We start from the raw sequence: 26,357 nt of genomic DNA on the forward strand, positions 1-26,357 counted from the left end.
ATGACTGCATCTCTATTACTTCCTCCAGCCAGACCCACCTCCCTATGTCAGGAGAAATCGGCCAGTTCTGTTCTTTGTTAAATCTTCATAAACTCAATGTCTGTATCTGGCCTTCATTTATGTGTCTAGCATCTATTTTAATACCAATAACATTACAATAATTACTCGTGTTTATTGGTAAACTCATAATGGTACCACAGTAGGTATGGCAGTTTTCTTCATCTCATTCTCACTATCATGATTAGTGTTATTTCTTTTTTTGTACTTTAGTCTTACATAAATTTTACAATAAGTACAATAAGTTTTACAATAAACCCTTGGTCTGAACTATATTAAATGTATAAATTTGATTTGAGGGAAATTGTTATCTTTAGAAGATTGAGTCTTTCATTGTATATTTCTTCATTAATTTTTACTTTCTTTAATGTCTTTTCAGTTAAGTTTTAAAATGTTCTCTAAAAAGTTTATATGTGAGTAATTGTTGTGGTAGTTTTACATACCATGTATTTTTATACTTTTATGAATGTCTTTTTTCATATTTTCTGCATAATACTCTTTTATAGGAATAAAATTATTTTCTGTATTTTCTAATATTATTATTTAAGTCTTTTTTCTTGAAATATTGTTTTTTCTGTCTCTCATCAATTTTGATTTATAACATGTTCATTTTTGTATAATTCTAAGTATATTTAAATTTCATCACATTTTATTCCCTTTTTCATTAATTATCTGGAAGTCAGTCTCAATTTCCAAAGGTATAGATTTTTGTTGCTTATCTCTAACTTGATTACCTTTCTGACATTGTAATCAGTGTTTTGTCTGGCACTGATTATTTGAAGTTTTTGAAGTTCTACTTATTATCTTTGATCATTTTTGTAAACGTTATGTATGTGTTTGAGATAAATGGCTATCTCTAATTGTTAAACATATGGTTATTTATATTTTCAATACAAGAAGCTCATTTACATTGTTCTAAATTTCTGTTGCTTTACTAGTGTTATTGCCTTTTTCATCTGGTATTTACTCAGAATGCTCATTTAAAATCTTTTCAACTATGACTGAGAATTTGTTAACTTCTCTTTTATTCTATCCATTTTTCTTTACGTAAGATTATATAATCAGGTTCCAGTTCAGAATTCTTCTATCAAATTTTAACTTTTTCATCATCACCTAGTAAATCTCTTTATCCCTAAGAATATTTTTTTGCCTTAAGTCTGTTTTGTCTTACAGACAGAAACAGAAGCTTTTTAAAATGTATTCAGTATAATTCTGCACATCCATCTTTTACATCAACCTTTCTGTGACCAAATGTTTCAGTTTTATCTTTTAAACAACATTTGATTGGATTTAATTGTTTCCTTCAAATTTCACAGTTTCCAATTGTGTAGTAGTCTAGCTTATTGATTTGTGTTTATATTGATTTCCAATGGATTTGAAATTATTTCTGCTATCTTTTTTCTGCTTTCATTTTTTTCTTATTATTCCAGTATTTCCTCTTTCCTAGTTGGTTTTTAATGGAATTATTATTTAATTTCTTCCCCTTTATTACTCTAAAACTATAGTATTTCTAAGTTTTACTGCCTAATTTAGTGTCTCAAGTACTATATTTAGGGAAGTAGTAAATTTAAAGTTAATAAATTTTCTTTACTTCCTCCTAGAGAGGAAAAAATATGACTATCATACACTTTAGTTCTACTGGTATCCCTGCACCATTTACATATTTTCTCAGTGTTTTAATTATAAGTTGTTTTCTCTCTTCCATTATGGCCTACTGTTTTTCTTTCAATTGTTTATATTGACCCACATACTTTCTACTTTTTTTCCCCCAAACTGTTCCTGATGTATCTTAGACATTCATTCTGGGATCATTCATCTTCCTGAAAAATTGTTCATTAGAAATTCTACCAATGAGGGTTCTGAGACTTAGTTCTTGGACTGAGACGCATGCTTTTCCTTATTGTTCTTTAAGGTTCTGGTTCATGCAGGGATTTTGGTTATAACTCCTCACAAGGCATGGACCCAAACTCTAAACTTCTCATCTGAAAATTCTACCAAGATATTTATCATTCACTTACCAACCTGTTCTCAACTCCTTTTTGCTCTTTTGGTTAAGGGGATATGCCTTTCTTTCTTGTGTGCTCAAGTTTCTATTTTAACTGAGTCTATTTGCAACTGTCTTTTTTTTTTTTTTAAAGAGAGAGAGAGAGGACTTTTTTTAAAAAAACATCAGAATTTTATTAGTTGCTCAGAACATTACATTGATCTTGACATATCATATATCATACATTTGTTTCAATGGGGTATGAATTCTTATTATTCCCACGTGTACAGATTGCAGGGTCACGTAAATTATACAGCCACATTTATACATACTGCCAAACTAGTGTCTGTTGTATTCTGCTGCCCTTCCTATCCCCTTCCTATCCCCCCTGCCCTCCCCTTTCCTCCCCTCCCCTCCCCTCCCTCTACCCTATCTACCATAACTCATTTCTCTCACTCTCTCTTATTTTTTTTCCTCCCCTTTGCCTCACATCCTCTTATATGTATTTTTGTATACAATGTGGGTCTCCCTCTTCCGTGCAATTCCCCCTGAGAGAGGATTTTTTAATATTTTCGGTGGACACAACATCTTTATTTTATTTTATGTGGTGCTGAGGATCAAACCCAGAGCCCTGTGCCTGCCAGGCAAGCGCGTTACCGCTTGAGCCACATCTCCAGCCCATATTTGCAATTTTCCCATCACTTTTAGGCATTTGGGAATGAAAGAATTTTTTTTTTTTTTTTTTAGAATATGTCATCTACCGCCCTGCCAAAAATAGAAGTTCATATTTAAAGTGATACTGTTTTCCTGATTTTTTATAAGAATGTATTTACTTGAAAATTTTACTTATTTAAAAAGGAAATTAATACATAGGAAAAAACTTGTAGGTTTTCATGAAAAGTAAAAAGAGACACAGCCCAAGAGGCTTTATCTCAAGTTAGAGAGTCAGTGCCAAGGCAGCACATGCAACTTGAGTCTTGAACTGGAGATGAGATCTATAGAACTAGAGATGCGATCTATAGAAAAATAGCAATCAGGAACACAGAGTGGGTAGGTGAAGATAGCTGGAGGTTCAAAAACTCCCAGGAAAGAAGGATGCTCCTGCAAAAATAGAACAGTTTGAGTCATGAGGAATAATGGAAGCTAGGGAATGGAGAACTAATGGGAGGGGGAAAGGTAGATGTAGCTCATACTGAGGAAGAGATTCTGGGGACTCAAGGATGTTGAAATTTAAAGGCAAAGAATGGAAGGATGGCTGAGATTAAAAGAGTTGTTAGTGGTAACTGAATAAAGAGCATGATGCAATCAAATATCCCATGACAAGACAGTTCAAGATCTGCCAGCTTTCTCCTACAAACTGCTCTCCACCTGGATGCCAATCTTTGCTTTGGTCAGCTATGACTTTGTACTAGTAGAGTTACCTTAGGGACAGGGAAAAGAACCCATGGAGGAAAAAGAAAATGCTACAGGATGAGAAGGACAATTAGCTTTCATTAATCCAGAAACTCCAACTAAAGCAGTTCTATTAATATTTGTTTTACATATCAAAGATTGGTGAAATATCTTATTTTTAGAAAGGGCAGTAATTGCTGCTTTAAAAACATAATTTCAAACCAGAATCTGGCACAATTAATTTTAGTGCCATGATTTTTAAGGAAAAAAGTAAAATATGAATTGTGGTTCTAATTTTTAATTTTCAACTTTTCTTGAATTCAGATAGCATCATAATTTAACTGAAAGATAATAAAATATATAGTGAGTCTTCAGTATACTACACAACGTAACAACTATTTCAAAGAAGAAGAAATCTAGTATATGGGTCTGTATTGGTCTCAGTTGGTCAGTTTTCCTGCTATGTATTTTGGTGCTTGGGGTAAATGAAATATTTTTCACTCCCTTTTAAAAGTTTTAGTTTTACATAGTACGATGTAGATTGTTCAGAGAAATATATTTTATTTCCAAGCTCATTGCTTCAGCTTTCATAGTTAATAGACTTTATACCACTCTTGGAATCTGCTAATTTAAAGCAATATAGCAAAAATTTTAGAATATCTTTTCTTTATCATTTTATTATTTTCTTTATTAAGAAAATAATCATTTAGAACTATATGTTTTTACTCATTTCAATATATGATTACCTTGATCTCAACTAGCCTGTCTTAAAGCATAGGTGTTGTAACCAATCACAGATTAATTTAAAAATTTATTAACTGAATACATATTATAAATACATCAGAATCAAAAAGGCAGAGACCCCAAGAGGATATAAATACTGCTTTCCTATAATTAGTGGAAATATTTCTATAGCTATCTAAACCATCCAAAATAATTACTCTTTTTCGTTCCTTTGTATGCTATAATAGATAAATTAAGAAAGCATTGTGTGTGTGTGTTCATCTTTAATTTTATGACTTTATCATTTGAAAGTCGCTTATACAAATTTTGTGATATATATGTTATTTTTTATGATTGGTTTTCACTGAATATTGTACACTGGCTTTTGAAAACCTGTATTTATGTGTATGTGTATATACATATGTATGTGTGAATATTTGTAATAGCATTTATATTGGAAATACATGACAATATATATATATATATATTCAACTGCTGTAGTTATTAAAATTTCTAAAAAAGCATTTCTTAGGACAAATATAAATGTAATATTGGCTTGTTTAGGACATGAACAGAATGATGATATTCTTTCCATGTCATTATCTATTTAGTTCCCAATTCAAAAATCTCAAAGTGAACTTAATTTTCAACTTTCCCCAATTTTCCTTTTAATTCAGTGTTTCTTAGTGTGTGTGTGTGTGTCTCTCTCTCTCTCTCTCTCTCTCTCTCTCCACCCCTCACCTCCCACCCTCCCTTTCTTTGTTGTCAACCCCATAAGGAACATGTAGATTTTTTTTTATGATTGCCCTCCCCATCTGAAATTTAATACCATTGATTCACCATATCCATTCTGTACTGTAACTCTTTGGAGGACCACTAACCATTTCATTAGCTAAGATTTTTCATTTCCCTTTTCCTACTGTGAGTTCGTAGTTAACATTTTGGGGCAATATTCAGGCATACAAATTCACTTGAGTCATCAAATCTTGTTGATTTTACTTCCCAGACAGACCTCATGACTACAGATTTAAGATTGCAAATGACCAGTGTTTTAATCCTCTCTAATTTTGTAATAAATATCAAAAAACATCACTAAATGTGAAACTAGGAGCCAGACACATCCCTAAATTGCAAATGATATAAAAAATAGTTTTCAAATTCAGTGTAATCTAAATCAAAATAAGTGGAAATACCATTAGTAAGTGATGACTTAAAGCAGCTATTTACGAATAGAATGTTCAGTTTTCTAAAATAAATGTCATCACCTTGAAAGCCCAAGGAAAAATGCCCAGCTAGAATCTGTGATGACTGGGAAAAGTTTTCAGTCCTGGATTACCTTGAAACACACTCGTACACTTTGAATATCAAACACCATGGACTCTAACAGAAACATCCCAGGTCTGCCAGTCTGTGGCAGAAGCACTGGAGGACTGTACATAGCAATTGAAGTGGCAAGAGTTATTCAACATAGTTTGTAAAACAATGAATTGCTGTAACACAATTATGGCACATGCATATTCATTACATTATTAACCATATGAAGATTTTGATAACAATGTAACTAACAGATTTGATATTTCTATCTTTATTTAAATATAAGCAATTTTATGACAGTCTCGCAGATCCAGGCATGGCAGTATAGCTTGTATAAGAATAACTTTCCCAGGTATCAAACTACAAAAGACAGTTGAGAACAATAAACAAAAAACTGTTGGAAGGTATTCAAGAGCAACAAAACAGGCAGGAATTTGACGAACTCCAGTCACTGGAAAAAAAGGGGAAAACTTATAAGGTAAGTGTTAAGTTTACCCTAGTTTTCTCTGAAGGTACTTTGCAATTGTGAGTATGGGAAAACTCAGAGAACAGTGGTAAGAGACTGAAATGACTGAGTAGAAATTTTGAGTGAAGGACTTCTAATTTTGCCAGATTCCCCTAAAGTACTTTGTTGACTAATGAGTTAAGCACACTCAGGGAAAGATTCCAAGAAACCAAACAAAAACCAACTGCTGGAAGGCTGAGGAGCCAGGCACAGATTCCAGCAGCTCCCAGGTGCTAGGGAGACATATTGAACTCCAAGTCCCACAAAGCTAGAGGGGCCTGATAAACACACCTTCAGTTTCATGTACAAATCTGAGAAGAACCAAACTCTGAGAGTGACACTAACACTGCAGAACTTTAAACCAACTCTATACAGAAAGAAGATTAAATCCATCTGTTTTTGGTACTGGGGATTTACTCAAGGAGCACTTTTACCACTGAGCCACATCCCCAGTCCTTTTCTTTTTTTTTTTTTTAAATTTTTAATTTTTACTTTTAATTTGAAGTCAGGGTCTCAGTTGGTAAGTTGCTGAGGGTGTCCTTGAATTTGTGGTCTTCCTGTCTCAGCCTCCTAAGTTGCTGGGATTACAGGCATGCTTCACCATGCCTGGCTTGGAATCAGTTTTTTGTTTTTGTTTTTGTTTTTTTTAATTAAATGACAATTATAAAATTTAAAAGTACAAAATAATTTAATCTATGTCTTTGATGGAATATTATAAACAGAAAAATAAAATTTAGCTGGTCAGTAGAAAGACTATAAATCAAGGCACAGAGAAATCAGGAGAGAAATTGGAGAAGACAGTAAGATATGGAATTGGTAAAAGGGTTCAGTCAGTAGGGGTCCCAGAAGAGAGGAAATCACAGATAGTATACCTGAATACTGAGAAAATGGCTGAGAATTTCCAAGAACTGTTAAGACATCATATTACAAATTAAAAAAAAAAAAAAAAAACTTTAAAAGCACCACAGTATATGAACAAAAGAAAATGTTACAGTATCACAACTGAAGCACAGAAAACTGAAGAAAAAACTTCTTAAAAGAGTCACATAGATTAAAAAGAGATATATTATCAGGGTAGCAACAATAAGACTTTGGCTGAAATTTTATCAGCTATTATGAACCCCAAAATTCAGTAGAGTAACTGAAAGAAGACTGAATGAAAAAAAACCCTCCAATTTATAATCTTATGTTTAATAATTATTATTCAGCAAAAACATCTTTCAGATAATAAAAGAATGCATAGGTTGATAGATCAACTAAGTGATTTTATCACCAGCAGACCTGCACTACAAATATTCCTAATGGGAGTTCTTCATGTTGAAAAAAAGTCTGTTGTTGGAAGCACTAAACTTGAAGAAAAATGAACATTGGGAAAAGTTAATAATGATAAAAACATTTTGTGATAGTCAAAGCTTAGGTAAAGGTAAAACTATATAAAAACACCTGTATGAAAGGTGAAAGGATTGTAAATGGGAACCAAACAATTGTGAAGTTATTGCATTATTCTGAAAATGATAAAATTACTATTTTTAAGATTATAATAAGTCAGGATGCATTTTTTAATCTTTAGTCACCTATTAAATAATAGTAGAATTCATAACTCAAATATTAATAGTGGAGCAATGTAAAGTAATAAAAATACCAAATTAACCAGTAGTCAAGAAGCAGAAGTAAAAGAACAAACACATGGGATAATTGAAAAGTAAACAGCAAATATATATAATATAATATATCAGACATATAGTAACTATTTTATACACACACAGACACACACACACATATGTGTGTATATCTAACACTATAGAAAGAAAATAGAAGGCATTAGGACCAAAAGGATTTTGTTCTATACCCACAAGATTGGTTTACATTTTCTTTATGTAATGCATTATAGAATGAAAGAAGTCATAAGCTTGTTTCAATGGATTCCTAATACCTGATTAATCTGGTTAAGCAAAAAACATTTAACACTCATTTATGACTTAAAAAGAAAACCTTAGCAAACTGAGAATATTCTTAACATGAGGTTAAATGTTATCTGAAATAATCTTACAAATAACATTGTACTTAATAGTGAAATATTGAATTAATGCTTCCTTCCCAAAGCCACTGGCCACTTTTACAAATTTTATTCAACAGTATTCAAATTACCCTTCTGGCCAGCCAGTGCCAGACCTGGCAATATAAAACTATAGTAAAATGAAATTAATAAATAAAAGCTATAAAGATTGGAAATTAATTAAAACCATTATTATTTACAGTTTATATGATTATGTATATAGTAAACAAAAGGTTTTCAGAATAGATATTAGAATAGATGAATTTAACAAACTTATTGGATACAAGGTCCAACATACAGAAAATAATTTTATTTTTATTTACAAATAACAAACCTTTGGTAATTAAATTTACAAAATGCCATCAATCTAATGTAAATAAAAACATGAAATATCTAGAAACAAATCTAAGACCTAGGAATAAACTAAGAAAATATGTGTAAGACCACAACATTGAAGACTACTTACAACCTCACATAAAATCAACACGTGTATTTGTTAGCATGAAATTCAATAAAAATTACACACAGACAATGGCTTCTGAAGGTCTGGACTATTTGAAGGGATTGGATATATATAATGGTCTTATTTGAATAGGTTCCTCAGTTTTAACTGATGCTTATGTATCACACTAGTTCTACCAGACATCTATAGGAGTATTTGATGCCATCTTGGTTATCAATCCCCTGTCCTTGTATTATAAATTATGGAAATTATGAGAAATTATGAGATGGATACCTGAGAGTACCTTCTTAATGTTGACCAGAAAGTTTCTGTTCTTATCTTCCATGTATGATTAGTAATTTGTGTCTTGATCCAAACTAATGATTAGGACTAGCAATATCATAAACAGAATTATGAACCTTGTGTATATTTCAGCCTCTGTTATTATGCCCTATGTTACTTCTCCCCTTTTAGGTTTACATGATAGACGTCTAGGTTTCTTGGATGGGCTAAAAGTATAAAAATGGATTGGAATTGTTTTTAAGCTGAATTTGTCACTAATATAGGAGTAGTACAAATCTTTACATAGCCCCATACATCTCTCCTGAAACCCTTCTAATTTTCTGAAATAAGATATTTTAAGCCCATATATTTTCATCCTGTTTCATAATTTTATGCCAGCCATCTTACATTGGAATAATGGAATATATCTGTCAACTAAAGGTGCAGATTGATTGTCTTATATAATACATCAATTGAATATCTCTAATTAACAAAAGTCTTTTTAGTATATGTTGGGGAAAGTGAGCTTATGTTGTTTTAATTTTTTAACCAATATTTTAAAAACTGTTTTTTGAAATTAGTTTCTAGTCTATTTCCATAATATGATTCTAATATATGCAATAATTATTTTATCCTACCATCTAAGAAATAGTATGCATTTTACCATCAATGGCATGTCATAGTTGACTTAGTATTTTTTTTCTTAAAAATGAACAAAATAATGACTTAATACTAATGACATATTCAAGTTTATTGAATGTGCATAGATTTTCTTCTACTGTTGTCATTTTGTGGTTTTCTGTATCGTTGTACATATAGTTTATGGGGGGCAAGGTATGGCGGGGGCAAAATGTTATTATCACCAGACTTCCCTTCCACCACATATCAGTATGAGATCCCCAAAATTCTACTAAAGTTCAGGATGATAGACCTTCCTTACTACTTGTAGTTCTAAGATCCAGTAATCCAGGAGACAAATGTTTAGCCAGTTTCATGTGTAGATGTTATAAGTGTTGCTTCTACATATGAGGAAGTACATTCCAACCAACTCAAGCTCATAATGGAGGGGTTTTTTTTTAGAATTATGATTCAATTTAGTTGTTATATCATTTTATATTTTCCATTATATTAAACATTATTAGAAGAAATGTCAGCTTGTCCATTAAATAAAACAAGTGTAGATGTTAGGAAGAAATTCCAGGTTAACTTGTCTATAAATCTTCAGGAAAAAAAATTGTATGGTTATGTATGCTACATTGATAAAATCTAGGAAAAGACATAAAATTATTTTTTAAAAGAAATTGAATCAGGTGTGATGACACTTGATTGTAATTGTAATCCCTGCTATTCAAGAGGCTGTGGAAGACTGCAAGTTTGAGGCCAGCCTGGGCAATTTAGTGAGTCTCAGTCTCAAAATAAATTTTAGAAAGGTCTGGACATGTAGTCCAGTGGTAGAGTGATTACCCAACACACATAAGGGCCTGGATTTAATCTTCAGTACTGAAAGAAAAATCACTCTTTTAGAATATTTAATCTAGGCCCGGCACAGTAGCAAATGCCCAGTTGCTTGGAAAGGTGAACAGGAGGATCACAAGTTCAGTGCCAGCAACTTAGCAAGACTCTGTCTCTAAGTAAAACTAAAAGATCTTGGAATGGAGTTCAATGGTAGAATGCTTGCCTAACATGCGCAAGGCTCTGGGTTCTATCACCACCAACCCCCCAAGAAAGCGTACAATACAGTAGTTTTCAGTACATTCACAAAGTTGGGCAATTATCACTACTACCTAATTAAGTAACTTAATTCTCATTCCCCCAGAGAATCCTGTACCTATTAACAGTCATTCCAGTTTCTTCTCTAGCTGTCAACAACCACTGATCTTTATTCTGTCTTTATGGATTTGATTCTAAAATATTTCATTTAGATGGAATTGTGCCATACATAGGCTTTTATTTCTGGCTTTCACATGTTTTCAACTTCCATCTACATTGGTAACATCAATCTGTATTTCATTCCTTTTTATGGTTAATGTTCTAGAGTATGAGTATACCACATTTTGTTGAGTGGTCATTTGGGTTGTTTCCACTTTATTACTTTTATGACTAATGCTGATGTGAGTATTCATATTTAAGTGGGAAAATACGTTTTTTTGTTATCTTGCATGTATCCCTAGGGATGAAATTGTTGGATCATATGATGACTGTATGTTCAACTTTTGAATGTAATTGTTGGATCCTCTGGCAACTCTGGGTTTCAATATATTTACGTTTAACTAAACTGCCAAAGTATTCTCCTAAGCACTGGCATTGTTTTACACTCCAGACAGCATTGTTGAGGGTTCCAGTTTTTTTCAGACACTTGTTAAAGTTTCTTTTATGATAGGTATCCTAGTACATGTGAAGTGAAATCTTATTTTGGTTTTCATAATGACGTTCAGCCAAAATTATGAAAGTACTTGGATATGTACACTTTGTGGTTTTAGACTTTTTTAATTTTTTATTTGTTTTAATTAGTTACACATGACAGTACAATGACCTTGACATATCATACATTTGAATTAGATAGGATATATTAAAGTTCTTCTAAGTTAGCAATTTTTTAAGGATAGATTTTTCTTACAAATTAATATCAAAGTGGGAGGTTTAGTTTCTTCTCTGAGGATCTTTTAGTTCTTCATTGTGGAATTATAATGAATTTATTAATCTATATAGATCAATCAGAATAGGAGCTTGTTAAATATAAGGTACATTGGGATCTATTATTTGTCCACTCATAGCTATCTCTAGAATACACACATAGTAAAAGATTTTTTTAAATCACCAATTAAAAAACTATTTTTAGTAAAGAAAACTAGAAGCTTCAGCTTTATCACTGAGCCATAGGATCAAAATTAACAAGGAAACCTAATCTCAGACTTTATAGGACTGTGCTCTTTTCAGTGTGTGCAAGACTTTTTCCGGAGTGATGTGATCTGAGCTTTTAGTAGCATACAAACAAGCAGACATGCGAAGAACTAACAAACCAAATTTTGTGTCATCTGCCACCCGACTGTCAACATATGTCAACATATCCCTGATGTCTGTCATCCAAAGAGACTTCATCTGCAGATAGATTCCCTATCGTTGTTGACACCAGTTGGGAATGTATTATTAGGCACAAGCAAAGCAAAATCAGAGCCAAAGTTCCCAACCAGAAATAAAAACAAACACAACAAAAATTTAAAAAACACATTATAAACCAAAGTAGGAAATAAGAAAACATAAACAGGAAACCATTCTGTTGCCTTTTAAGATTAAATCTAGGCCAAAAAAAAGGCAAGTGTGGGCTTGGAGACCTGAGCCCATGAAGACAACACAGCTTAATTTACTGCAGAAGGGAGTCCATTTGAACTGTTTTAATGGGACTTCCACACCATCAAAGCATAGTACTCAAAATCGAAACATGATTATCAGAAAAAGTAGCAAATTCTGAAGTTTTACTGAACATATTAGAAAACTACCATAATGACAAGGTAGTCCTAAGGATGATTTGAGAAACTCACGTAATTATATACACAAATAGATTTAAGAATACTAAAATAAGGTTGGTAAGATTCAAAACTGGATAATGTGCCTTAAATCAATAAAACCATTATCTGTTGGTCATTTTCTCTACTAGACTGGTGACATTAATGAAAAGTAGTTTTAGTGAAGTGATAGAGACAAATGTGACTCAAATTAGTGCAGAAGAGAAAAGGATGAGTAGATATATCACTAAAAGTCTCCTTAAAGAGACTTTTCAGCAAAATATTAGTAACTCGAGATAAAATAACGATGATGGGATTTTTGTTTGAACTTAAAGTGAACTCATCTTAGAATTATATTTAGGTACTAATAAATCACTTTATTACCTATTCTGAAATCAGCTAATTGAGCAATGGAAAGGGTGCTGCAGCAAACCTGATGTTGCATAACCTATATATACCGATATATATTAATCAAATCTTAGTGTTACTAGTAAACAAATAAAAAAGAAAGGGTTGGGTGACAATAGTCTTGATGTCAGAAAGACTGGAAAGCTTTATAAAGCAGAAGGCCTTAATTTTCATCTGAAAGGATTCATCTGAAAGGTTCATGTAAATGATAGTAATAATTTTTCAAGCAATAGAAGCAGAAAAAATTAAGACTAAGAAATGGAAGAGTAGGAGATACATTAGTGCTAAAACCGTGAACTTTGGGTTATTAGATGAATCAGACTGAAAATGCTTTAATGTCTTATTATGAATATCATAATGTGCACAATTATTTAGGAAGTCATACTTGTCATCATACCATATAAGAATGATTTCAAGCATCTAAGAGATATCTTATTTTTTGAGGAAAAATTATATCTCAAAATTTATTCACAAAACATTTCAATATAACTTCTTAATTCAGCCTCCCTAAATGGTAATGCTTGCTGCACAGATTCCTCTCAGAACTTTTATTTATCATAATATTAGGATTTATTCTGACTCACACCTTGACTGCCATCATCACTGTTAAAGGTTCTCTATTAGCTAATGTGTATTTTGCACTTTGAAACAGGAAATAGAAAAGGAAAACATGAGGTGGTGGTAAGGGTCTTGTGAGTCAGTTTTTGCAAGTATTTTAAGGAAACTTAAATATAAGAGGTTCACTGGTCAGTAACACTTATCTCCCCACTGATAGCATTGGTTGTTTCTGTTCACTGTTTTTAAAATGTCCATAGATCACTCTGTTGAAATGGCATTGTCACAAGCTGTTCTTTAAACATTGGGGGGATGGTGATTTGATCTCAGAGTATCTGTGGCTGTAGGTCTAGTACTTGACTGGCTTTTTCCCTTAAAACTGTGCCTGGATTATTTCAGAAATAAATAGATTTAGAATTTCAGTTATGCTGACCTGTAATTTATGGACGCATATATGTTTTTACTTTGTAAATATAGTTCATTTACCCCCAAAATGCAAGGCAGACGGATGGGGACTTCAGGAAGAGCCATCACGAAGAGCACCAGTGTAAGCGGAGAGATGTACACACTGGAGCATAATGACGGCAGCCAGTCAGACACAGCTGTGGGAACCGTTGGAGCAGGTGGGAAGAAGCGGAGATCCAGCCTGAGTGCCAAAGTGGTTGCCATAGTGTCTCGGAGAAGTAGAAGCACATCTCAACTCAGCCAAACAGGTAAGTGAGGTGCTTTCCACTTAAGCATCTCAAGTTTTTGCTGGAGTGACAAAAATTGACCTTCATGCTACAACTGGTATTGGGATTGTAGTGTGTATTTGGTTCTTCTTTGGCAAAGAAACTTTATTTTTTTAACTCTGAAAATATGCTCAATTCATGGGATTTTTTTTTCTGCACAGCTCTCTGAAGAAGGTATCATTTGTTAATCTGCAAAGTGATCAGACATTTTCCTGTAAACTAAAAAAAATTAAGGCCATGTTTACAAATATGCAAGGAAATGCAAAGAAATATTAGAGATCCAAATTGAATTATATGCAAGAAAAGCAACAGGATTCTCTTTTTCAAAATGTTCCATGATTCAATTATCTACAATTCAGACTATATCTATATTTTTTTTATAGAAAAGAAGGTCAGTTGTGCAACTTGAAATATAGTCTTCAAGGTACTGTATGAAAATAATTGGTCTGTGTTTGGTATAGTTTCAATGCAAGTAAAAACCCAGAAGCGGTTTTTACTTTAGAAAAATGGGTCAGTGAATTCCTGCAAAGAAAAATGTTTTAATACAAATTTGTGTTTCAAATGTTTTCTGCTGCTTATGTATCTTAAAAGCTTTATGTCCTGAAGGTATATATTTAAAAAGCAAATGCAGAAGGTAGAGTGACTATTTGTTATTGTAAAATATAATAAAAGACTGCTTTAAATTATGTAATATTTGAACACATGTATTACATAATTTATTACTATCCTCAGTACTTTGTAAAACTGAAGGTAAGTGAAATAGTGAACCAATTTAAATTGTCAGAACTCATTTCTCCTCTTGTAACCAATGGTTCCATTTTCTGTTCCTTAATAGCAAGATCCCTGTTGTTACAAAATTTACTTATGAGAAAGCCTCTATGAAATTTTTTATATCTCACTCAGTGTTCTGGGAAGCACATATTTTAAATTATGCACTCTACTGGATGTATTGACAAGTAAACAGAGTAGGAAATTTTGAGCCATTTATAAATTGAATGGGGGCATATGACATTTTTATCTGTATAAAATAAAAATGGTTTATCCTAAGGTTAGAATTAACCTAGTATAATTAGCATTCCTGTGATAGGTCTGCCTTTTTGCTACCCAGTAAGATAAGGTGTTCTTCTCTTTTTAGTGTTAAGGAGATTCATTTGTCCTCCTTAGGGTCAGGTTTCTTTAGAGTATGAGTAGGAGGTGTTTTTCCATTTATGTTGTTTTGTTGCTTGATTGTTTTTATGACCAGTGGTTCCTGGTTACTGGTTTTGATGTAATTATGCTCTGCAGTATAGATGTGGGATGTAGGGTATAGAGAAAACTTAGACTTCAGACTGCAAAATACGTTATTACCTGGATGAAACTGGGATGTTCTTCGATGGGACTTAACGAAACCTAGGCTTCCTCAGTGAAATGCTGCAGGTTGAGATTGCTTATCTTCTCCCCCCAATACACACAACTCTGTTTCCTTTCTAGTTGTTTAGGGAAACAAATAACTGGTTTGTTTGTTGAGTACTAGTTGAATAAAATAAAGTTCTCTTAGAGTTACATAGGAAGTATACTTGTGGCACAACTTTGTAGGTAAAAGGTTTAAATAATTACTGTGGAAACACTCAGCTCTCTTTGCTTTATTAGTTTAAGCTGTATCCCAATTATATGACTTTCAAATAGTGTCACCTTTCCAGAAATTTCATGGCTAAAAACTTCCATAATTTCAGAGATTGGGTTGCCACATATGAGTGTAAAAAGGCCAAAGTAGCAAAATGGTTCTACCCTACAGTGACTCTGGGAATGATGTTCAACCTCTCTCAGAACACAGTTTGCTTATGTAATGATGGGATGAACTTTCCAAATGTAAAATTTTATGATTCTCTTTCTGCACATAATTTTTACCTTTTGTCTGATAACCTGTTCATTCTTCTGATTTTTCTAGAGCAGATGACAAATGTTGATAATCTTCAATTATCATTTCCCTTTGTTTCAGAGAATAGCCTGATTTTTTTCTCTTTTCTCTTCTACTTGTGATTTTAATTTATTTTCTTCCATCAGTGATTATATTTCATCACTCCTGTAAATATTTACCAAAATTCAGAATTTCTATGAGGAGTCTTATTTTTTACTGCTTCAGCTTCTGCATGTGGTCATCAAATCTGTATTTCTGGATTCTTCATCATTCAAGAAACAGTCCTTCATTTTTATTGCCCATTAGAAAGCTCCCCTTGAATGTCCCAAGCTGGTATTTCCACATCTCTTAATTTCTAATTTACTTTAGAATATTTCAATTATAAATAATATTACTTTTTAAATCTCTTCTACAGTTCATAATGGAGATGGGAATAACTTTTTTTTAACCTAAGAGAGTGGAATAAGCAAGTAAGTTTACAAACATTTAATCTCGTTGTTGATGTTAGTTAATGTCAGCCGATCAAGCACATGGCTAAAATCCTATCATTAAACAGTAACCGGATTAGGTTGTAAGTGTGAAAGTAGTGAAGGAAAGGGAAATTCTAAGGAAAGGCCCTTCAATCAGAAATATTTTGGAATTGCATGAGACTTTGGGTAAAGTTTGGTCTGAAGAATGTACAGGAGATTTTAGTTTCCAATAGTTTAGTGACCCAACCTGTGTATGCAATATGAGAACTTCTCCCCTCACTTGCTCACTAATTGTGTGATATTCCACCAGTGGTACTTCTCTCTTTACTAATAAGTGAAGGCATTATTAGGAAGGATCCACAGATCTGTGAAGAATCATCCCTAAATTCACTCTTGAAATTATGGTAATAAATATTATAAGAATGACAAATATTCATGTGTCTATGTGAATAAAACTAATAACATATCTATATTCCTAGACCTTTCACTTGCACTCTTAAGTTATGTATATGGATATGTGCTTGTAAGTTCACTCCCTTATTGGTCACAAGAAACTTACGATTACTATCCCTACTTTGAAACTGAAGAAAATAAGACATAGACACTAGGTAAATTGGAAAAGGTCCCATAATAAGTGATTGGGTCTGGATTTATTCACTGTATGTGTAGTTTTTTGTTTGTTTTGTTGTCATTGTTTTGTTTTGGTTTTCAGACTCACCCAGGCTGGCTTCAAATTGGTAGGTGGGTGCTCAAGCAGTCCTTTCGCCTCAGCCTCCCTAGTAGTGGTATGCCACCATGCCTGCCTTGGGCCTGAATTTAAGTCCCAGATGCCAGTGCAGTAGCCCATGCTCTTAACCACTATGCTAAAAAGTTTCAAATCAGGTTCAACAAATATTTATCAAACAACTGTATGGTTAGTATGTAGTGGGCACCATGTCAGGCCCAGGATTAAGAGCTGGGAATAAAAGGATGAGTGAAATACCGTCCCTGCTCCCAAGGGTACACAGTATAATAAGGCAAGTCACATATATTATTCCAGCTCAGGAAAGGGAATTGTTCAAGTGTCAGAGAGATGCAGGGGAAGCACATAAAAGGAGGTGATTCACTCTCTCATATAGTTCTGAAAGACCTTCCTGACGAAATGAGGCCTAACAAAAACATAAATAAATCAGGAAAATGACACTGGGAAGTACCTTCCAGGGCACAGGAAATAACACTCTGATTATATGTTGAAATTGTTGAGTGATTACTCCCCTGGGATATGGGAAATAACTCTATGTGAATCCTAAAACTATACGAAAGATTTCTGTAATTCTAATGGCTGCTCCTCCTATATACAAAGGATAGGTCACGTCAGGACAGATCTTAAATCAAATTAACACTGTACATCCGAGACCATGATTTCTGAATAGGATTTTTTAGCTTCTATGAAGAAAATACCTATCAGTATAAAATATCATCAGTTTCATAAAATAGAAATTATTCAGTTTACTTTATATTATGGATAAACCATAACTCTAGTGCTATACCAGGTATGCTGAGTATTCAGAAAACAGAAGCACCATCAAATCATTCACACATGAGCCACATATGAGCCAAATAACTAAAATGAGAAAATGTGAAATAAAATGCCAAACATAATAAAATCCAGTGCTGTTTATGTACATTTCCAAAGGAAGTTGGAAGACAATTGATCAAGGACCTGAGTCTCCCAGGAAGAAGGAACATATAGAACTGATAGATGATTGTGCTTTGCCCAAAGGCCAACCATCTGACCACAAGCTCATCATTGCTTAAGTCATTATATCCGAGGATATTTTTTGTTAAACGACTATTTCTTCTACATATTGGCAGGATTTTGACAATTATACTCTGATTATGGAAAAGGTTATAGGACTAATTTATAATTTTCAAACCATCAGGAGTCGATTATGTTATGCCAAATAAGAATGTACTAAAATTGCTTCTATGCATATTTAATAATAGATATTTTGTACCTTTTCAATATTTTTTTCTCTATCAATGTTTTTTGCCTGTATTCAAAACCTTTCCTTTGAGACCCTGCTTGGGATCCTCTAACTCTGTAAGTTGTCTCCTATTGTTTTGACACTCACCAGAATCTTGCTTTTCCTGCACATACCTAGATTGAGATCTCAAACTTCATTGTTCACCTGATACAAACAAAACTTGGGGGCTACTTCCATGAGCAAAATAATAGGTACATATTTAAAGGTAAAGAAAAAGATCTCACATAGGCACAGATAAACAGAAAAGTTCCACATTCCCTCTTGGTAAAAGAATCTAAACCTAAAAGACACCTTTCAGTCATAAGCCCTGATGTATGTTTCCTTTTTTGTGTGTTACCATGGATGCATGGAGCAGGGCCTAGGTGCTTGCCTAGATGCCTGGAAAAGCCTTCTCTATCTGTTTTAGAATCGAGGCATTCACAAAAGGTCAGTTCTGCCTTCTGGCTGCTTCTGTTTTCCTGTAAAAATTCTTAAAACAAGGAATAACAAAATAAATTTATGGAACTATTAAAAAGCTAATAATCTAATGGAAAGAAGAAGGAATTATACTGGGAGAAAACCACAAACATATATTTCAATAAATTAATCCCAGTCCATTAGTACATTTTGGCTAGAGCAAAGAAAAATTTATAGTTATATTGGGAAATAGGTTTTGAAAAAGGATTGGGATAAGGATTTGAGAGCCCCTTTAAGGATCTTTGTTCACCATTTGATACGATACTTTTAATTAAAAGAATAGAAGAAAAACGGTTGCATTCCTGAAGGCTTGAACTGGAGGCAGTTGCAGAGAATCAGTGAGGAACAGCACGTGGAAATAAGAAGGGGAGGTGAATACTAGTGGGTGAAATGCCAGATGGTTGTGTAGTGAGCTGAAGAAATCACTACAGAGATGGAAAGAACTAGAGTTCACTTAGGAAAAGGAATGAGTCCAAGGCAGACCCAGCAGAAGACAAGGTGGAATCCCGTATTCAGGGACAACTGATGAGGAAAGAAAGAAGACTATGGAGAAAGGGGTGGGACGGGATCTGAAATGAGACTGATCCACTGAAGACAAAGAATAGTTCCAAGGGAGATAATGATTTTATTTAGTTATTTTTTTTTTTAAGATAGAGTGAGAGAGGGAGGGGGAGAGAGAGAGAGAGAGAGAGAGAGAGAGAGAGAGAGAAATTTTTTTTAATATTTATTTTTTAGTTCTCGGCGGACACAACATCTTTCTTTGTATGTGGTGCTGAGGATCGAACCCGGGCCGCACGCATGCCAGGCGAGTGCGCTACCGCTTAAGCCACATCCCCAGCCCCGAGAGATGATGATTTTAAAGAGAAGGTATTAATCCTACAGAAAGGTTAAACAGTAGGTGTTTGGATTTAGGAACTCAGTGGATTTTCCTGGCCTTGGGTTTGGATAGACAGTGAGGAAGCAGCACAGGACTTAGCATGGCTGGAGCCCATCCCACTCTCCATCCTGTCATTTGTTTCAGCTCCTACTCTAACCATCTCATCCACCTCCACATTGGAATCAGAATGAGGCCCTTATCATGGATAGAAGGAACTAGGACACAGATGCTATTCATAGTAGCTCAGTAGCATAAAGTGAGTCTGCCCCACCATCTCTAAAGGCTCTTTACATGGATGGGGCTGGGGCTGAAAAAAATGGATAAATAGAGGCAATTATTATGAGTTTCTCTTCCAGAAGTTTAACATTAGGAAGAATTGAGATTAAGAGTGACCAGTACTTCTTTCTTCCATTCTAAAGACATTTACTAAAGAGGAATTTAAGAAGTACCAGGAATAAGTGGGAGGGGGGGTTGTGTGAGTGTGTGTGTGTGTGTGTGTGTGTGTGTGCGCGCGCGTACCTCAGAACAAATGAAGTCTGAGAATGTTTCCAGGATGAAGTGTAGGAGAAAAAACCTCTAGATGGAGAGATTAAATGATGCAATACAGAAAGTTTTGGTTAATGGTGTAAAGTTCCAGAGAACAGAGATAATTTAAGAGCACAAGTTTATTCTTGGAGAGTGCGAAGGATGATTCTTTTCCTGGGTTTGATGGAAAAGGAAAAATGGTTAAAATATAGACAAGTATCAAAATGGGAGTATTGAAAACCAAAGGAGCTTGAGTCAAAGACCCTTGATCTTCCCAATGCACATAAAGTAGGAGCAAATAGACAGAATAAGGACATAGGATGAGAAACATAAGAAGTTAATTGAAACAAACAAAAGTGCTGCTGAACCCCAGCATGGTGACACACACCTCCAGCGGCTTGGAAGCTGAGGCAGGAGGATGGCTAGTTCAAAGCCAGCCTCAGCAAAAGCAAGATGCTAAGCAACTCAATGAGAACCTGTCTCTAAATATAAAGTACAAAACTGGGCTGGGGATGTGGCTCACTGGTCAAGTGCCCCTGAGTTCAATACCCAGTAACCTACCCCACACACACACAGACACACACACACACACACACACAAAAGTACTGATGAGAAGGCCTGGAGTTTCAGCTGATTTTGGATAATGCAAATTATCTGAAAAATAATTTTTAAAAAGCATTTTCTAGGGATCAAGGCCACCTTGAAGATATCCAGTCCATATTAGCTTCTCTTTTCTTTCAAGAGTATCTTCCCTGCTTCTCTGAATTCCCAGTATCTGACCAGCATTTTGAAATCACCCTAATATTCTTTGAAAGTATATTCCTATGATCTTCTAGAGTCTTTATATATGTACACACACACACACACACACACACACACACGATCTGTTAAGGATTGAACCAAAGGACTCACACATGCTGAACACCAAAGCCACTGAGCTATATCCCTAAATGATGGTCTAGGTCTTGAGCTTAGTTTAGAAGTTTTTCTGCCATGGGCTCATGGAATGCTGTTTATTATTTTGACTCTTTAGATCATAAATACCAGAAATTTGATGCTCTGTCCTAGCTTTCTTTTATCTACTGATATTACCTTTTCCCAATGCAATGAGCAAATTCCATATTTATTCTGAATATGGTTCTTATAAGATTTTTTTTCTTTTTCCTTTCACATTTTTATCTCTATGAAGCATTTCAGGAGGTCTGCCAGTGGACTTAAAAACTGTATAGTGTTCATTTTCCTACAAGGCTACATTAGAAAAAATATATAAATATTCTAATTTTGAAGTACACTAATAAATGTTTTATTTCAAAATAGGTTAATAAAGAGTTTCTGAATTTCCAAGTTATGTCATTGACTTCTCAAGATTAAATCATTGGTGGAAACCAAAAATATTGCCCTTGTTCTTCTGTCAAACAATAACATATGCTCATAAAACTATGTAATTCACTTACACCTCAAGGGAGAATGCTTGATTAAGCTTATTTCCCCATGAGTTCAAGGCATTATTTTAAAAATCTTGTTGTTCCTGTATAATAATTATGCCTCCAAATGCCAAAAATCCTAAATCCTCTTCCACCGTTCTCTTTTCAGTTTTCTTACCAAAAGTCACACAGGTGACACAAACCATAAAATAAATTGAGTGAGTACCTGCTGGTAAGGCACATTTACCTCAGGAAAATGAATGTCTTACATTTACCACAAGACTTATTTCTTCCCCTTCCAACCAGTTCACTCTACCAAGATATTCTCTATGTTTTAGTGTAGAACTGTTTTGTGAAGACTCTCTACCTTTAGCTTTACAAAAATAAGTTTATAGCTGCTGGGAAGCAAAACTTAAGCAGTCTCTGAAGATTTTAAGAAAATTTTCTTGGATCTGCTGATTATTAACAATGGAAGTAAAAAATACTTAACAAAGGATATGTGCCCCCCCCCCAAATTTTCAGAAACTGTAAGCTACTGTGGATCGAAATCTTGCTTAGATCTAAATTCCTTATCTGTGCCTCATTTATTTGATTCATTTAACAACACAAAAAAAACATTCTGAGGAACGTAATGTTTCATGTTCTTTGTTTCCTGAGCACAAAATAACGGTGCCAGAAATGATTCTCCTGTCTGCAAAGCCATCAAATGAATGTAAGCATGGGTTCTTTTATTTACTGTTTCTGTCTGGCGTTGGAATTCACTACTGTTAATAGAGATTCAATTCAGCTATAGTAACTCATCTTCTGAGCAGATGCCCTAATAAGGAGTAGTATTTTCAAACATACTCCAGCTGCTATTTTTGTTCTTTTGCTTGCTATGAACGATAAATCTTGAGTTTGGCTGACTAAATTGTACATACACTTTTGAGTTGAAAGAAAAAAAAATATTGATTTGAATAGAATTTTTAAAAATTTTTGTAGCTTAGGATTTAGAGGAAGGAAGTAAATTTATCAAGTGTGCCTTGAAAAAGGCACAATACTAAGAATTCAACTGATTACATGTGGTGATAATTAATTTAACTTACTAAGATAATTTTTAAGTATGAGAGCAATTTCAGAATGGGTGTCATAAGATATTGTAGCAAAATATGGGAAAAGAAATGTTTCTGATTATATATAAGCAGATGGCCAATTATAGTACACCCTCATTTAAGTACATAGTGATTTTTAAGATATTTTCTTGATTGTTAATGTTTTCACATTTTTAACACAGAAAAGCAAATGGAAGATAAAATTCATTCAGTGTTACCTCTAGTTGCAAAATCATTGTGATTGTATATTAAGGCTACTCTTTTTATGAGTTTATATTAACAATGCAGATAAAATCATTAGTAATAATAGTATAAGTTATTGAGCAATTGCCATATGCCAGCCAGAGTTGTAATTGCTTTGTATGTATTAATTATTGCAGTCCATAAAACACAATCACATGGCACTATTATTATTCCCATTTTGCAGGTTCCATGACTTACCTGAGGTCACATAACTCTTAGAAACTGAAGTAGAGCTTTCATTTTTAAGAACTTCACCACAATCCCATTCAAGTGTATGTACACACAGAAATACCCTTTTATATGGATTTCTAAAACAACCACAGATTTATATTTATTTATTTATTTATTTATTTATTTATTTATTTATTTATACTTTTAAAGAGTAAAGAGTAAACATTAGCCTTCTCTCTCTCTCTCTCTCTCTCTCTCTCTCTCTCTCTCTCTCTCAGATTACTTAGGACACCATCACAGGAGACTTGTGCCAGGAATTGGATGACTTTAAGATAGAGACTTAGGTCTTAGAATGAATTCTTGGTATGGGAGAGCTAGTGGCTAACAGGGTGGAGGGGAATGTCATATGTAAGGGGGCATGATGTTTCATCTACTAAAGACAGTGATTACTGAGAAAAGACTATATAATTCTGTAAATTCTGACTAGGTGGAAATTGGAACAGTCAATGGAAAAGATTTTTCCAAGCAGTTTGAGAATTACTAGCCTATTAAAGGAAAGTGAAGTCAATGACATTACCTAGTAAGTATATAACATAGAAGGAGAAGATGATCCAGAAGAGACTCCTGAAGAAAAATAATTCAAGTCCTATTTGAGCCCCATTTCCCCAACTGTAGAATGGAATAATAAATAGTACCTATCTCAGAAGACAGTTGGGAAGATTAAATGAAACTGTTTACAAACAGTTTAGCAAAATACTTGTCACATAGTAATTGCTTAGCAATAGTAATAAGAATAAGCTATTCTAGTAATTCCAAGGAACAAATCAAAGGGCAGAAAAGATCAGGTGTCAGTGACATCTTTCATTGATGGCAGTCCAGGTCATGTTAATCTGGCTGATAATTTTTATCTGTTCATTAGATGTCAGGTAGTTAGTAGAATACAGATTCTTGAGATCTAATATTTGAGGTGCTTTTTTTTTTTAATCAGTAGCTCTCAAAGTTCTTCCTGTCCAAGTCTGTCATTGAGGACAGGGGTGAAATGTCACCCCTGGCCTCAGTCATTTGCACTTGCTCACATACTTATGGATTCCTGAAGTATGTTCATCTCTAATTAGGCAAATCTGCAAGAGCTTGATCTAAGCCCTCTCTTTACCAGCTACCCCACCCTGCCCTGTTACCCAGACTTTACTGTATTTGCTCAGACGTAAGCAAACTCTTAGCTTAAAACCCATTTTTTATGGTCAATGAACCAAGAATAATTTGGGTTTTTTTTTACAGTTAAAGATAATCAAATTAGAATAATATTCATGACGTGAAAATTATGAAACTCAATTTTGTCATCCATAAATACAGATTTATTTGAAATACAGCCATATCCACTCAGTTACATGTTATCAGTGGTTACTTTCATGCTGCATGCAGAGACCCCAGAGCCAAAATTATTTAGTTATCAAGTCCTTTCCAGAAAAAGTGTTATAACCTCTGCTTCTGGGCAAGGACTTTGTACCAGCAGTGTAAAAGGAGATATTAATGAACAATGATCATTTCTGCCATTGTTCTCTGCTTCTCAGAGTTAGGAGCTAATTTACCTAACACTATGACTTTATTGGTTCTTCCATTTACATATCCATGTTCACTCTTTTGCCATATCCCTATTGACATCATCTCTTGTGATTCTCCAGAGTGAAGACTTATGCCCCCAAAGAAGACACTTCAATTTTCAACTTTGCTATAAATTTGAAGTGGCTCACAAAAAGTAATACAAGGATTTTCCTCAACCCTGTTAGAGAAGGGAATACATGGACTATGTCTTTCATTTTATCATCCCTAGGGCTTATCACATTGCCTGGATGAGGCACCTAAAAGCTTGTTTGAATGAGGAAAAAAACAAAAACTAACTTTTGCAAGAGTTTTCTGTGTTTTTATTCTTCAAAAGCTGTTCAGTCCTCCTCTCACTCCAACCTGTTCCACCTAGTTCCTTCCAATTATTCTTTCAAAGGTCACATAAAAGTCCACAGAGATGAATTTATTGGCTAAAATTTAAGTTATGATATAGGTTGCAGGTATGGTGCACTTGTGAAACCAGTGAGATATATAACAGAACAGTGAAAAGATGTCTACTTTTTTTGACATAAGCAAATAATTCTTATCTATTTCTTATTTCTCATCCATGTAGATTTATTTCTCATAAAGGTTGCAGTCATGTACCTTCCTTGGGTTCATAAAGCATGCCTTAAATCTACTTTAAATCTTCTTTCTTCGAACCTTTGAAAGTATCATCTTCCACCTGAGATGTTCTTAATCTTTCTTCTTGGCTATCAAAATCCATTTCTTCATTCAAGCCCTTGCCAAATTTCAGCTTTCCACTAGAGGAAAAATAAACTATAAGACTATTATTTTTAATTCTCAAGTGAAAAAACTTCCTTGTTCATAAAATAAGACCAAGGTCTTATCACAAGATGAATTTCAAATTTCCTCAAGAGTAGTAACCATGCATCATGCATCAGAATTTTTCCCCCTGAGTTTTTGTTTGTTTATTTGTTTTGGTTTGGTTTTGGTTTTGGTTGTTATTTTTTTGTTTTCTGATCTTGCATGACACTGTCTTTAACACCTTATTGCTTGTAAGTATTAACACTTTTATAGACAAGAGTAGATAACTACCATTTTAAGATTTTGAGGCAATAAATAAATTATTGATAATGGTAACTATCATTGTATTAAAAGTCAAATAAAATAGCGTTTAATTAGAAAATTTGTGAAAGATAAAAATTTCACTTACGAGAAAGAATAGATAATTATTGATAAGGGTATTTCTGTATTCTTGATCTTCATAAGCTGTTTAGACCTCCTTTCACTCCAACATCCTTTTACATTACATTTATTAGTTAATTTATTTACATGTGTTATTACATGTGTTATTTTACATATGTTACTTCATTTAGTGAAGGTTTTCCTAAGTTTAATAAAGATATTAACTGAAGCCAGGTGAGGTGATGCACATTTGTATTAAGCTATTTGGGAGACTGAGACAGAAGGACCACAAGTTCAAGTTCAAGGCCAGACTAAGCAACATAGCAAGATCCTGTCTCAAAATTAAAAAGAAAAAAGACTGGGATTGTAGCTCAATAGTAGAGTGCCCCTGGGTTTATTTCCCCAGTATTGTCCCCTGAAAAAAAAAAAAAAAAAAAATATATATATATATATATATATATATATATATATAT

At 33.7% G+C, this 26,357-nt stretch overlaps 1 protein-coding gene across 50 annotated transcripts in view; it reads left to right on the forward strand.

Annotated features, from left to right (window-relative positions):
* The window catches only part of Rims1 (regulating synaptic membrane exocytosis 1), a 440,790-nt gene that overhangs the window by 357,661 nt on the left and 56,772 nt on the right, over positions 1–26,357 (forward strand). For 31 of the 50 annotated variants that reach the window (XM_048805631.1, XM_048805636.1, XM_048805648.1 and 28 more), the window contains one exon: positions 13,699–13,934. The exons of 7 other annotated variants lie outside the window; for them this stretch is intronic. In XM_048805631.1, the coding sequence (XP_048661588.1) occupies positions 13,699–13,934 (236 nt within the window). Of the gene's footprint in view, positions 1–13,698; positions 13,935–16,264; positions 16,648–26,357 lie in introns of those variants that run through there. 12 more of the 50 variants (XM_048805635.1, XM_048805637.1, XM_048805660.1 and 9 more) reach the window with 3 other exon arrangements.

The sequence above is a fragment of the Marmota marmota genome, unplaced genomic scaffold (genome assembly GCF_001458135.2).
Source record: "Marmota marmota marmota unplaced genomic scaffold, marMar, whole genome shotgun sequence".
Lineage (NCBI taxonomy): Eukaryota > Metazoa > Chordata > Mammalia > Rodentia > Sciuridae > Marmota > Marmota marmota.